Source organism: Crocuta crocuta, unplaced genomic scaffold, assembly GCF_008692635.1.
Source record: "Crocuta crocuta isolate KB4526 unplaced genomic scaffold, BGI_CrCroc_1.0 scaffold369, whole genome shotgun sequence".
In the NCBI taxonomy this organism is placed as follows: Eukaryota; Metazoa; Chordata; class Mammalia; order Carnivora; family Hyaenidae; genus Crocuta; species Crocuta crocuta.
In genome coordinates, this window is record NW_027529441.1 from 1,014,408 (window position 1) to 1,029,892 (window position 15,485).

At 41.5% G+C, this 15,485-nt stretch overlaps 1 protein-coding gene across 1 annotated transcript; it reads left to right on the forward strand.

Moving 5' to 3' along the window:
• The first annotated feature begins 13,796 nt into the window (after positions 1-13,796).
• On the forward strand, positions 13,797-14,060 carry KRTAP7-1 (keratin associated protein 7-1). Its single transcript, XM_077760167.1, has one exon. It carries the CDS (start codon positions 13,797-13,799, stop codon positions 14,058-14,060), a length of 264 nt encoding a protein of 87 aa, XP_077616293.1.
• Positions 14,061-15,485: the final 1,425 nt, after the last annotated feature.

Here is a 15,485-nt window from a genome sequence, read left to right on the forward strand (position 1 = left end):
TTATTGTTATTGGTGTCCATATTACTAACATATAATATTATATGTTAGTAATTAGCAGTAAGGATTAGCAGTTAGCAGTAAGGATTTCTGCTTTTTTGCTAAAAGCAATAATGAGTCTGTCAGGAGAGACTTTTTGGGTCCATGGGAATTCCACTGATGCTCCAAATGCAGCAGAAAGTATTTACGTTCAGAAGGAAAAGTATAAGGAGTGCCCAGGTGGCTCAGTTGGTTAAACATCCAACTCTGGCTCAGGTCATGATCTCATGGTTTGTGAGTTCAAGCGCTGGGTCCTGCTCTGCACTGACAAGGTGCCTGCTTGGGATTCGGTTTCCCTCTCTCTCTGCCCCTCCCCTGCCTTGTCTCTCAAAATAAATAAATAAGGTTAAAAAAAGAAGGAATAATATAATTGTTAGAAATTAGAAAATCCAGGTCTTTATTTTGACAGATGTTCACAATTTTAGCTTTTGGGTTTTTTTTGTTTGTTTGTTTTTTACTTCTATCTACCTTTCTTCATACCCAGTGACATAATGATACTAAGGATTTCTGCTTTTTTTGCTAAAAGGAATAATCTTAATTTTGTTGGTTTTTGGAAGATGTCTCAAAAGATTTTAATATATTAATCCAGGGGTCAGACTCTTCATATAGGAATAGTTCTATTTTTTTGTATGCCATAAGAAAGTGCTCAGCAAAGAAAAGATGAAAATAGCCTATATCTCAAAAACATTTGGGCAACTTGCCTGAAACTAGTTAAAAATAAGTATGGTCTTCCTGGTGAGGGGATGCCTCAGTTCTCTGCTAGAACTGAGAAGGCAGCTTCGTTCTCCAGGCTTCACTCTAATCCTTTGTTCCTCTGCGGCTTCATGATTCCAACCATCTTCAGAGAAAGATGTTTTCATTGTTCATGACTGGACTCGCTATTTGTGCTTCTCTACCTTATAGGAGCGATATTTTATTTTATTTTTATTTATGTCACAGTTGTATCATGCCATCCTTCACCACACCTTCTCCAAACTCTTCTCATGAGCCTCAAGTCTGTCCTCTGACTTGTATCCACCCCACTCTCAACCCAGACCAGTGATTTTTCTCTCTAATGGCATGTGGTGTTCTTCCATATTTTTTTTAAATTTATTTTTGAGAGAGAGATAGAGACAGCATGAGCAGGGGAGGGTCAGAGAGAGAGGGAGTCACAGAATCTGAAGACAGCCTCCAGGCTCCGAGCTAGCTGTCAGCACAGAGCCCCTCGCGGGACTCGAACCCACGAACCGTGAAATCATGACCTGAGCCGACGTCTGATGCTTACCAGACTGAGCCACCCAGGCGCCCTGATGTGTTCTTCCATTTTAACCCAGTTTTGACCTATCTCCTTCATTCCTGGCCCCCACCCCCAGTCACAAAGTTCTTTAAGACTGCGACTATACCTTTTAAACTTGACATTCTCAACAGTGACTCGATAGGAAAGTGCTTTGCACACAAAGAATGCTGAATAAATATTTATTGACAGTACGAATAAGTACATTTCATGATTGTTTTTCTTCGGAATCATGGGACTAAAACTTAAAAAAAATCTTTTAATGATTCTTTAGAATAGTCATTTATTTATCCACTGCTGCTTTCGAAGCTATCTCCAAATTTTTCTGACTATCGAATTTCAGTTTTCTGGAGGGTGTCAAGCCTGGTGTAAGAACATTCTAATGTTTTGATTTAGTTGTGTGCACTGACAAGAGTGTTCTATTGATTCATATATGAAAGAATGCACAGAATCATAAGACCAGTCACGGTAAGGCATTCTGGGGCCCATTGTTTATGACGTTTAGAACCCTGATAATCTGTTGGTGCTGTTGTTGTTTTTTTAAAGTTTATTTATTAAGAGAGAGACAGAGGCAGAGAATCCTGAGCCAGCTCCACTCTGACAGTGTGGATCTCACAAACCGTGAGATCACGACCTGAGCCACAGTCAAGAGTTGGACACTTAACCAACTGAGCCACCCAGGTGCCCCTGATGTTGTTTTTTAATTTTTATTCTTTAAGTAACTCTGTGCCCGGCATGGGGTTCAAACTCAGAACCCTGAGATCAAGCGTCACATAGGGCGCCTGCGTAGCTTAGTCAGTTGAGTGTCTGACTTCGGCTCAGGTCATGATCTCACAGTTCGTGGGTTCGAGCTCCATGTCAGGCTCTGTGCTGACAGTCAGCTCAGAACCTGGAGCCTGCTTCAGCTTCTGTGTCTCTCCCTCTCTCTCTGACCCTCCCCTGCTCACGCTGTCTCTCTCTCTCAGAAATAAATAAAAACATTAAAAAAATTTTTTTAAAAAGAGTCACATGGTCTACAGGTGCCCTGTTTGTTTATGTTTTTTTCCCTTAAGTTTATTTCTTTATTTTGAGAGAGAGAGAGAGAGCACAAAAGTAGAGGAGGGAAGAGAGAGGAGGAGAGAGAATCTGAAGCAGCCTCCTTCTCACAAACCGTGACATCATGATCAGAGCCAAAATCAAGCGTGTGACCCTTAACCAGGCTGAGCCCCCCAGGCACCCCATGTTGTTGTTGTTGTTTTGAATCTGTTCTCTGCTTGGGAAACCAGGGAAATTGGATGTTCGTGGACTCAGTGGGACCACAGGTATCTTTCCGTTCCTGCCTGAAGCCCATGCCATGTTCTCCAGCAACTAGGCAATGCAGAGAAACCGAAGGGATGGACGAAGGTAACGTCAGGGTAATTGCCCCAGGGCCGCCTCTGCTGAGACAGGTGGAAGAGGGACTCCGAAATCAAACGTATTTTTTTTTAATTTAAACAAAGTTTTATTTATCTTGTATTAATTAAAAGAGATATCCATTGATCCTTGCCACAAGCTTACAACCCTCTGGCTTTTGTAGGAGACCAGCAAAGAACTGAGCAGTTAAAGTGATTGATTCGAAGTCAAACGTATTTGATAAGGATTTAGAGGTTGCTTTTGGGGAGCTAACATCTTCTAGGGCCACTTGGTTGGCTCCAGCCTATACTATGCCAAGGAAGATACTGCGACCAGGAGAGCAGGGCTGCTTCAAAGTGGGATGGCTCGCGGGGGCAGCAGGTGGATGGGAGGCCGCCCGAGGCCCTGGCTGCCTTGCGTGGGGTCTGTGATGCGCTCTGTCTGCGGGCGGCAGCAGGACGGGCTCCTGAGAGTTCAGTGTTGACACTGCCTCTTTGGCTGCGACCTAAAGGCTGCAACATTGATTTTATTCAGAACCACTTTTGTTTTACTTTACTAATTCGTCAATTAGCACCGGCTTATTAAAGTATTTTAAAAAAAAATTGCTATTGATCGCTTTTGTGTGCCAGGCTCTGCGATACCAGTGTCTCAGAGCTTAACATTTGCAGTGTTTTCCCGTCTTCCTTTTCCTCCGTTGATCCCTTGATCTGTGGATTCCTTTGCGCAATTCTCTTGGCTCCCTTCTCGGGCTCTCTTCTAGTTCTTTAAGAATCAGTTAGCTTGTATCTTACTCCAGGAAGCCTTCCGAGATTTCCTTAGCCTTGTTTAGTGTCCCTCCCTTCAGCCCTTTCTGTGCCAGCTTTCCTTCTCTCCACTTCTGCTCTCAGTCTCTTAGGGCTTTTGCAAGGTCCATTCTCAGCCCTCCTTTCAGGAGTAGAACCCAGTGATTCACCACTAACATGATACCAAGTGCCCATCCCAACAAATGCCCTCCTTAATGCCCATCATCCATTTAGCCCATCCACCCACCTAACACCCCCCTCCAGCAACCCTCAGGTTCTCTGTATTTAAGAGTCTCTTATGGTTTACCTCTCTCTGTTATCTTATTTTTTCTTTCCTTCCCCTGTGTTTACCTGCTATGTTTCTTAAATTCCCCGTATGAGTGAAATCATACAATACTTGTCTTTCTCTGACTTACTTATTTTGCTTCGCATAATACAGTCTGATATAAAAATGCTGATTCAAAGGGACACATGCACCCCAATGTTTGCAGCAGCATTACTGACAGCCAAATTGTGGAAGGAGCCCAAGTGTCCACCAACTGATGAATGGATAGAGAAGATGTGGAGATGCCTGGGTGGCTCAGTCGGTTGAGTGTCTGACTTCCACTTAGGTCATGATCTCACAGTTTGTGGGTTTGAGCCCTACATCAGGCTCTGCGCTGGCAGCTAGCTCAGAGCCTGGAGCCTATCTTCAGATTCTGTGTCTCCCTCTCTCTCTGACTCTCCCCTGCTCGCGCTGTCTCTCTCTCTTTCTCAAAATAAATAAATAAATAAATAAAACATTAAAAAAAAAAGATGTGGTGTATGTATACAATGGAATATCACTCAGTGATCAGCCCACCCTGATCATTTATTTCTGTGTCATTGGGTATCATTTATTTGTGTGGCTTAAAATTTTGTGTCAAAGAGGAAGAAGACAGCCTTCCTACTGTCTTATTACTTATCATTATAGTGTGAGCATTTGGCAATGCCATTAAATATTCTTTATAAATATAATTTGTAGTGGCTGCATAGTGCTTACAAGAACCATTATGAAAAGTTCCTGCTAGAATTTAGTTCCAGGAAAAATGTCTATAAATGGAGTTTTGGGGAAGCAGCATGATACAGTAAAAAATTACTCTGGAAGGGGTATTGTATCAAAACGACAGACTAAACACAGATGCCCACCTCCTACTCCTCTATGTCTCCAGAAATGATAGAAAAAAATATATATTTTAGGAAAAGGAGAAATCATAACAATCCTGGAAAAATAAAAAGATTGTCGTCAGAGGAGAAAAGAAACATGGAATTATTTAAAGGCAGAAAGTGGCGAGGGTTGGTTGCATTGCTGAAATGCCAAAACACGAGGGAGAGATATCTGTTCATGGCTGGTGATGGTGGAAGTGGAAAAATGTGTACAGATTTGGATACATTTTGGAGCCTAATCAGTGACAGATTGGATCTGTATGCGTGTGTGTGTGTGTGTGTGTGTGTGTAGGAGGTGTGTATAGTCTTCTCTTGCTGTGTAATAGTAGCACCACAAGCAGTGGTTTGAAAGCACACAATTCCTTTCCCAGTTTCCCTGGGTCAGGACTGCGGGCACAGCTTTGCTGGGTCTGCGTTTCATCCTGCATTCTGGAAGCGTGCTGGGGCTGTATTCTCATCTCAAGCCTCGATTAGGGAAGCATCCACTTCTAAGGTCACATGGGTGTTGGTAGAATGAAATTCCTTGTAGCCTCTTGGAGTGAGCGCCTAAGATTCTTTTGTCGGCTCCTGGCTGGATGCTGATTCCAGTTTCTTGCCAAGTGTCTCTGCAACATAGAGCTAGCTTTCTCAAAACCAGCATGGAGAAGGGTCTTTCGGCAAGACAGATGTCCCAGTCTTTTGTGATATAGCCCCAGAAGTGACATCCCGTCACTGTCATTATATTATATGACACCATATTCCACCCATTTGATTCATCATACTGTATTCATTTATCACATTCTATTCATTCTATTCTCTGCAGGTTACAGGACCCACACTCACTCAGGACAAGGGGCTCTCAAAGGTGTTACTATCAAGACACAGGGAGCACGGGGCCACCTTAGGTCCGCCCACCACCAGGAGGTAAGGTGCAGAAAAGGAGTCAATGATTTTTCTGAGAAGTTGGTTGGGTTCAAGCCTGTAATGGACAATGACTTTTTGCTTTTAGGCTCAAATCACCATTGGTAGTGTGCAACACAGGCAGGTCACTTTCTTTCCTGAATCTCACTTTCTTCGTGTGTAGAATGGAGAAGTTGGACTAATGTTTGTTAACAGATTTCTTAAATTATATATTTAAAAACCCAACAAACAGCAGAAACTACTGCTTGATCCTTCTACCTGTTGAGCTATCTTTTCTCATTAGTTTTCTTCCCTTCCATGATAATCATCTGGGGAGGATGGTCTATGTTTATGGGTTCTTTTTTAAAATTAGTGCTTCTGTTCTTAATCACATTGAAGGTTCACATCCTCTCTTTTACTGCATGTTTTCCCTCAAAGGTCATTAATAGGTATTTTTGCTAAACTCAGTGAAGTGATCCCAATCTTTATTCTCTTTGACTCTATTCTGGCGTTAGGTGCTGTTGACTTTGCCGACCATGAACGTTCCCCCTTGTTATAGGTCCCGTTAGCTTGCTGACCTTGACTTTCCTGCTGCTGTCTGTTTACTGAGTCTTGTTTATTGACCTGAGTTCCCTTGTTCCTCATCTCCCTAGAAATAGGTGTTCCCAATATTCTACTCTCAGACCTTTTATTTCTTCTTTTTCTAAATGTTTATTTTTGAGAGAGAGATGGAGTGTGTGGGGGGGAGGGGCAGAGAAAGAGGGAGACACAGAGTCAGAAGCAGGCTCTAGGTTCTGAGCTGTCAGCACAGAGCCTAATACAGGGCTTGAACCCATGAACTGTGAGATCATGACCTGAGCAGAAGTCTGACGCTTAAGCAACTGAGCCACCCAAGTGTCCCTCGGATTTTTTCTTTTATCTCATTTGCCAACAATGTTTGAAGTATTACCTTAAAGAAGATGAAGCCCCAATTATTCCAATCACCTTATTTTCTTCTACGCTGTTTCTTTTTATTTTAAAAAGTTTAATCACAACACTGCAATTAAAAGCACTTCACAGAGGTTGTGTTTTTGTTTTTTTAATAAATTGAAGGTTGGTGGCAGGCCTGTGTCAAGTGAATCTATCAGCACCAATTTTCCACCAGCATTTTCTCACTTCATGTCTCTGTGCCACATTTTAGTAATTCTTACAATATTTCAAACTTTTTCATTATCGTCATATTTGCTATGATGATCTGTGATCAGTGACGGCAACTCATGGAAAGCTCCGATGATGGTTGGCATTTTTTAGCAGCAAAGTATTTTTTAATTAAGGTGCGTTCATTGTTTTTGTAGGCAGAATGCTATTTAACATTTCCTAGTCTGCAGTATAGTGTAGACCTAATTTTTGTATGCACTGGGAAACCAAAAAATTCATTTGACTCCCCTTACTGGAATATTCGCTGACTCGCAGTGGTCGGGCACTGAACCTGCAGTATCTCCGAGGTGTGCCATGTAACTTCCTCGGCACAGGTGACCCCTCAAAGTTAACATCCTTCTTCCTGATTCTCCTATTGCTATTACCAGAAATGCATTTGTCCTGTGTCGGGAGTGGTTCTTTGGATTCCTTTCTTTCCTTCACCTTGACATCTTCTTCATTGCTAATTAAGTCCTGTACAGTTTCCTTCTACAATGTCACTCAAGTCCTTCTTCTTATCCCTATTTTTATTACCACCAGCTTAACTCAGATTCCCAGTTTTTTTTTTAAATTTTTTAAAATGCTTTATTTATTTCTGAGAGAGAGAGACAGCGTGAGCAGGGGAGGGTCAGAGAGAGAGGGAGACACAGAATCTGAAACACGCTCCAGGCTCTGAGCTGTCAGCACAGAGCCCGACGTGGGGCTCGAACCCGTGAACCATGAGATCATGACCTGAGCCGAAGTCGGAGGCTTAACCGACTGAGACACCCAGGCGCCCCTCCCAATTAGTTTTTGAATTGACAATTCAGTAGAATATGAATAGATGTCCCTCCCTCCATAGCTGTCTCCTGAAACCTATCATTTACACGAAGGCAGCTCTAATCACATCATTTCCTCAATTAAATCCTTTAGTAACTGCTCTTTATTCCCATACCTGTCAAGCATATAAGGCCATCCCTTCTCTAACTCTGGCACTCATTTGCCAGAAATTTCTCCTTAACTTCCCTACACAGTGCAGTCCTCCATCTAAATGGGTCAGCTCTTCAGTCCCTAAACAAACCCAGACATTTCTGGTCTGTCTTTGCCTATGATATTCCTTCTTCCTAAATATCTCTTATTTTCCACCTGTTGATATCATACTCATCTTTCATGGCACACTCCAACATCTCATTCATTCATCCATCCATCCATCTATTCATTCAAGAGATTAAGATATATTAATGAGTCCCATCTTTGTATAAGGCACAAATAAGACAAAGGGTCTACCATCAGGGCATTTTAGTGAGGAAAACAGACTGTGAGGAAAAGGACCATTGGAGCTGGATCACAGGATCTGGGAGGAAAAGTAATATGAAGGGAGGTTGGAAGGTTGATAAGAACCAGACCATGTAAGAAGTTTAAATTTTGTTTCCCTAAGAGCAATAGGAAATCGCTGAAAGCTTTTTAACTGGGGCAAAACACATTTTATTTTGAAAATGACAGATTAGTGGTTGTGAATGAGGAGTGACTTTTAATGGTTATGAGGTTTCTTTTTGGGGTGATGGCATGATGAAAATGTTCTGAAATTGGATCGCAGTGAAATGGAAAGTTTGTACAATTCTGTGAATATAAAAATCACTGAGTTGCATGCTTTGAAAGGGTGAGTTTTATCATGTGAATTATATCTCAAAACTGGTATTATTTAAGACAATTTTTTGAGCTACTGTTCTGGTCTAGGTTCTCCAGAAAAGTTTCAGATAAAGGGTTTATGTGTTCCTTCTTTCTGAGGGAGCAGGGGTGTGGTGCAACAGCATGAAACAGAGAAGAATGGACAGTGCCACTCAGGATGCCTTACTGAGTCGACCTGGGCTAAGTACAACTATGTGCTTGATTCCAAGCAATCATTCCCCGGGAAGCTGTCTAATGTCCAGCACAGTTCATCTGCAGAGCAGATGGAAGCCTGTATCCCCTGACTCTCATCTTTCTTGGTCAAAGAGAAACATTGGCTCCCTTACCCTTCCGGATTACACATGCATGGGCACCACATAGCTTGCCAGTGTCCTTCCTAAATGTCAAAGGTGAACTCTCTGCATGGAGGTATGAGATATCTGGTGAGGGTCTAAGGCAAGCACCATCATTTTATACCAGCCTGACATGGGTTGAAACCATACAAAGGTGACACTTGCAGGAACAGAAAGGCTATGAAGTAGAGCATCCCTGCCTAAGAAAGATGCCCATTAAATACCCAAGTGACCATGTCAAGTAGACCTTCTCTTTCTTCTTTTTTTTTCATTAGAAAAATTTTAAATGCTTATTTATTTTTGAGAGAGAGACAGACAGAGCATGAGCAGGGAGGAGCAGAGAGAGAAGGAGACACAGAATCCATGAGCTGTCAGCACAGAGCCTGATGTGGGGGCATGAACTCACAAACCATGAGATCATGATCTGAGTCAAAGTGGGACACCCAACTGCCCAGTCACCCCTTTTTTCTTCTTTCTTCCTTCTAGATACTATTATGTTGATTCATTTACTCTTTTCTTTAAATTGAATACACACATTCAAATAGATAAAATTTGGTATTAGAACTAAAGTTTGTTTTTTCCCCAAATTAATTGGCATCGAGGATTTTTTTTTGCAAAACTATTATTTATGACAGCTTCCCCTTCAATTTGATTAAAGAGTGACCAAGCAGGGATGGAAGAAACAGGAGAAAGAGAAAAAATTAGAAGTATCAAATAATTTGTAACCACATGCAGATTGACGGAGAATGAATTGCATAGAAAGCTGTATATTTAAGATTTCCCATGGGGCTCCTGGGTGGCTTAGTCGGTTAAGCGTCGGACTTTCGCTTAGGTCATGATCTCGCGGTTCGTGGGTTCGAGCCCTGCGTCAGGCTCTGTGCTGACTGCCAGCTCAGAGCCTGGAGCTTGTTTCAGTCTATGACTCCCCCTCTCTCTGACCCTCCCCTGCTCACGCTGTCTCTCTCTCTCTCTCCTAGAAATAAATAAAACATTTTAAAAAAAAAGATTTCCCAGTATCAGAAATATTTTATTTATTTATTAAAAAATTTTTAATGTTTCTTTTCTGAGTTAGAGAGGGGGGCAGAGGAGGGGCAGAGACAGGGAGAGAGAGAGAGAGAGCGCACCCCGACAGGCTCCAGTGCTGTCAGCACAGAACCCAATGTGGGGCTCGATCTCATGAACTGTGAGATCACAACGGAAGCCTAAATCAAGAGCCAGGCACTTAACTGACTGAATCACCCAAAACTCCGCCAGAACTATTTTAAATCATACTGTTTTATAATCAAAATAATATGGTAAACTATGCCATTTTAATTATACGATACCGAAATCAGTCTTATGAAAACCCTTTCTATTTCTGCTTTCATCTTATTTTCTAAACTGTGGGAAATGTGTTTACACACATTAAAATACGTTTTACAAATTTTTTAGTGTGTGGAAAGACGAGAAGCTCTCTGTGGAAGTCTTTAATGCTGTTCCGTGGCCTTGTGGATTTCCCGCTTCCGGGAACTTCAGGAATCGCAAAGCCAGGGGTGCTCTTGGAAATTTCCAGAATGGGAAGAACGTGAAGGCGATGGGTGACGTTTGGCGGAAGTCTTTGGGAACTAACAGGTGATTTGCCACTGTCTCTTCCCTTATTAGCAGTATTTTAGAGAATGAAGGCTCTGTCGCCTTGCACCTGTGAACGAGAACGGCTATCTAAGGCACCCACCGATCTGAGAGGGATGTGTACTGTGAACAGGAAATAAACCTCTGATCTTAACAATCATTGAGATTTGGGGTGACTTGTTATAGCAGCAAAACTAGCTGTTCTTTATTGATGTGTTCTTCAAGAAAACAACAAAGTGATCTGAGGCACTTTATTAGCTGAAGCCCTTTCAAGTATTAATGACCTACCAAAGGCATTTCAGCAAAGTAGTTAAGAGCATGGCTTTGGAGCTCGATTACGCTTATTAGCCATGTGACACTGAATACTTTACTTAAACCCTCTGAATTCAGTGTTCTTATAAAATATCATAATACCCACATCATAAGGTCACTGTAAAAATTAAATGGGTTAACATTTGCTACGTGCTTAGAAAAGTGCATAGTGAGTCCTCTCGCTATATAGATGGATAAAACATAAATAAACAGCACATGTGAAGTGGTCAGAACAGAATCTAGCATAGCGTAAGCCTCCCATGAATATTGATTATTGCTAATATTTAAAATAAAAACAAATGTTGAATAACAATCAAATGCTTGGCTGGGATTTTTTTGCCCCCTTTGGGAAAGTCTAAGAGGAGATAGGAAATACAAACAAACAAAAGCAGGGGTGGGGGTGGGGAACAAATTCCTGGTTCAGCTCTGTGGGTTTTACCTCTGGGGAGATGCCTGGATTCACTGTTACTTCCCTTTCTATTCAGGTACCTCGGGAGAAAAGCAACAGAACACAGGGGAATGGAAAAGACAAACTAAGGGGTTCTTTTTCTTTAATTATCTCTGTCACCCAGAGTAAAAAGAAATAGGCCACCTGTGACTGACTCCGCACACGCCTGTCCATGAGAGATAAGCAGCTTGGGACAATTTCACACAGCCCAAGCAAAGACAAATTCCTTGAAATCTCATGAAAGGCTGGCCCAGAATTTATCAGGATGATTTATTCATGAGAATCGCCTGAGATTCTCATTAAAAATATTGGTTTCCAGAATCTCATGGTGGTAGTGGGAGAGGAGAGCTCTGGAAATACAAATTTCAAACAAGTTCTTTAGGTTATTTGAGAATCGCTCCCGGCCCCCAAGTCCAGTCCCGCAGCTTAGCCTGAGTAACTGAAATACCACTGCCACCAGGTGGCAGCAGATCCAAATTACAGGGTCCAATGTCCTTGTCTGGGGGAAACAGTAGTGAACATTTTGTCAAGTAGGCACCCTACTGCCGCATTTAAATGAGGGCAGTCACCTCACAGACATATTTCAAGTTTTCTGGGTTAGCTAATGTAGACTTTATATCATTTGGACCCTTGAAGACCCAGCATCTTATCATTTTAATTCACTTATTTTGTTAAAAACTGAATTTGAAAAAAGACCTTATCTTTTGAGTCTTTCCAACTATAAACACTCACAACAAGTAATCAATTTGTAGAATAAGAGACACCATGTTTACTTGTGTAAAATGATCTGGAATTTAAACTAAAAATGTTTTAAGAAGAGGAATTTAACAAAAATTTTTAATTTAAATTCCAGTTAGTTAACATACAATGTAGTATTAGTTTCAGGTGTGCAATAGAGTGATTCAACGTTACCATGCGTCCCCTGGCACTCATCATGAGGACATCATCCCCATCACCTATTTCACCCAGCTCCCCACCCACCTCCCCTCTGGTAACCATCAGTTTGTTCTCTACAGTTAAAAATCTGGTGTTTTGGTTTGCCTCCCTCTCTCTCTCTCTCCCCCCCTCCCTCCCACCCCTTTGCTCAGTTGTTTTGTTTCTTAAATTCCACATATGAGTGAGATCATACGGTATTTGTCTTTCCCTAATTGACTTATTTCACTTTGCATTATACTCTCTAACTCCACGTGTCATTGCATATAAACAATTCTATCAAAGACATTGAGAGAGGCAAAATCTTATTAAAAAGAGAGATGTCTGACTGCAATAATTCGTGTCACCTGTCAGGTTTTACGATTGTCCATTAAGCAGAGAATAAACAAAAGGAGTTGATATTGATGACCTATTCTACCTTCAGAGAATCCAGACCCTTATCCACCTATATAACAAGATTATTTCCTAAACATTTGAATTGGAATAGACTTGGTTTTGCTGAGCGCAAATTCTTTCTGGATTACCTTCGTCATGAGAAGTGGTCATATAGGACAAAATGTGAGCAGAGATAAGCGCTTCTTAAATATAACCGGTATTTCATAATAGGTCACTGCATCCAAACCTGTTTTACTAGGAGTCAGTAAGAAGCAAATATGGTGCAACGTGACTTTGAAATGAAGCATCATTCCACTCAACTCCAGTGTAGCAACTCCACAAGACAACGTGGCAATTTTCAAGACGATTTACAGCAAAAATTGTATGTTCTCTGTGAAAAAAATGGTCATTAATGAGGAAGATGCTCATAAATGAAATACATGAAAATTACCAGTGGATTATCCACCATCATCTTATTATTTGGTGTCCCTGCAGCCTCAGTAAAAAGACTGGTTTTGATGGATACATGTAACAATGTTTTAAAAACTGAAAACTGAAAAAAAAAAAGGAAGAAAAAGAAAACACAATTATTGAGGTGAAATTCATATAACATAAAATGAACCATCTTAAAGTGAACAATTCTGGGGCACCTGGGTGGCTGAGTCGGTTAAGCGTCCCACTTCGGTTTTGGTCATGATCTCATGGTTTGTGAATCTGAGCCCCGCGTTGGGCTCTGTGCTGACAGCTCAGAGCCTGGAGCCTGCTTCCAGATACTGTGTCTCCCTCTCTCTCCCCCACCTCTACTTGTGATCTTTGTCTTTCAAAAATGAACACTAAAAAACATTTTTAAGTGAACAATCCAGTAATATTGAGTTACAGTCACAGTGTTTTTGCAACCCCCACCTCTAGATCCAAATAATTTTCTGTACTCCGAAAGAAATGTCATACTTATTGAGCATTTGCTAAGCCAATATTTTTGAATGGCTTATGGAGAGAATTTCAAGACTCTGTAGAACTGCTTACATTGTTGCCAAAGCTTTTTTAGTCTAGCTGTGCCTTGCAAGGAGTTTATAATCAGAGGATTTAAAGAGTCGCACATGATGCAATCAAAATGGTAGTTAAACTATGGTACACTGATGAAAAGAATTCAACTGTGTGTCGAGGACGGCCCTGGCTTTGAAGCTACAACACATTCCTTTGCAACAAAAACGTGGGCAATGAGTCTGTGGGTTCCTTTATGGGCATTCTATTACCAAAGAAGAGAATTATTTATGCAAATTAATTGGAAGACGTTTAGACAGCTGTGTCATGGCCGCCAGCTGGAGGTATAAAAAGCCCTCTGCAAGAGGAGAAATGCATTCACACTTGGGCAACTCATTCTTCACAGTCCCTCCTCTTCCTCCTCACCTCCAGCCACCATGACTCGTTTCTTCTGCTGTGGAAGCTACTTCCCAGGCTATCCCTGCTATGGAACCAACTTCCACAGGACCTTCAGAGCCACCCCCCTGAACTGCGTCGTGCCCCTGGGCTCTCCCCTGAACTATGGCTATGGATGCAACGGCTACAGCTCCCTGGGCTACAGCTTTGGCGGTAGCAACATGTACAACAGGGGCTGTTGCTACGGAGGCAGCTGTTGCAGGCCATGGGGCTCTAACTCTGGCTTCGGCTACAGCACGTACTGATGGACCAGTGGCTCCGGACAACTGCAGAACTTTCCATCGATTCTCCGTGTGCGAAACAACCTGAAGAGCAACGGCTGCCTTCTTGCCTCCAGATGTCCTTGGGAGATACACCTGCCACCTTCTTGCTGCCTTCTTACCGAGGCCTTGGTCTTTGATGATGCTGAACAAGGCCAAGCAGACATCAAATACTGAACTGATACTCACCTACAGCCAAAGAAAGCAAGATGTATTTCTCCGACACACCTTACTTTCAGCAGTGAAGCAAGTCGTTTGTCTCTTTTAGTTACTTTGCTCATGCATCGTTAAATTCTACGTCAACATCAATGTATTACAATAGGGTGTGGGTAGGAAGGGGTTTTGCTGTTAGTCTCTTAATAAATCTATTTCATTCAGCACAAATATTTGTGTTCTATTTATTTATTTTACTCTGCTTTGATGCTTTTGAGTTCATCAGCTAGTCTCAACTTATAATGGTTGACTTTAACTAAATCTTATTTGGACTTCAGACTGTGTATCAGGAGAGGGTGATGCCTAATCGTTTTTTTCCCTTTATGTTGAGCAGAAGCAAGGGCACAAGCAGAAGGGCATGAGCGACAAAGGGGCAGAGAGAGGGAGACACAAGATTGGAAGCAGGCTCCAGGCTCTGAGCTGTCAGCACAGAGCCCAACACAGGGCTCGAGCTCACAGACAATGAGATCACAACCTGAGCCAAAGTCGGATGCTTAACCGACTGAGCCACCCAGGCGTCCTGTGATTTCAATTTTTTAAAATGTCCATACAAGCGTCCTACATTAAATCCCAAATACACCGCTATTGTTAGGGTTTTTTTAATACCACTTCTAAGCAAGAACACTCCCTAGCTGTTGAATGTTCAGAAAGTTTCTTTCCTTCTTTCATTGGTGACACAATCCCATTTTGATTCTTTTCCCCCTTTGCTGCTGTCTATGGAACTCAGCTCTAGAGAGATTTGAACGTCACAGACTGTTGGAAGAATTTCAACTAAATGGACTTAGTTAGGAATCTTTGTTTTTATGAGTTTTAAAGATTTGGTCAATAAAGGGAAGCCAATAGCTAAAATCATATATATATGTATATGTATATATACGTATATATATATATAATTTTTCTCTTTTGATAGATGAGTTTTATTTTTTCTAGCGTCTTTACTTCTGATTATACATATAACTATATTAAAGATGAAACATTTATTCTTTGGAATGATAGTTGCCATCAAAAGCACTTGACATGACTTGTGGACTGTACTTAGAAAATACTTCTTGTCTTGCCTGCTGAAAAAAATCTCGGCTTTATTGAAGCGAAATACTTTGTTTGAATGAAAGCTTCTTCATTCATGTATCAAGTGTTTACTGCACCCCTGCCTCTCTCGGAAAAGATGCTCAATAATTGTTCCTTGACTTGTTACAT

Coding starts and splice junctions, on each gene's coding strand:
- KRTAP7-1 (XM_077760167.1), top strand. CDS start 13,797: ATGACTCGTTTCTTCTGCTGTGGAAGCTACTTCCCAGGCTATCCCTGC.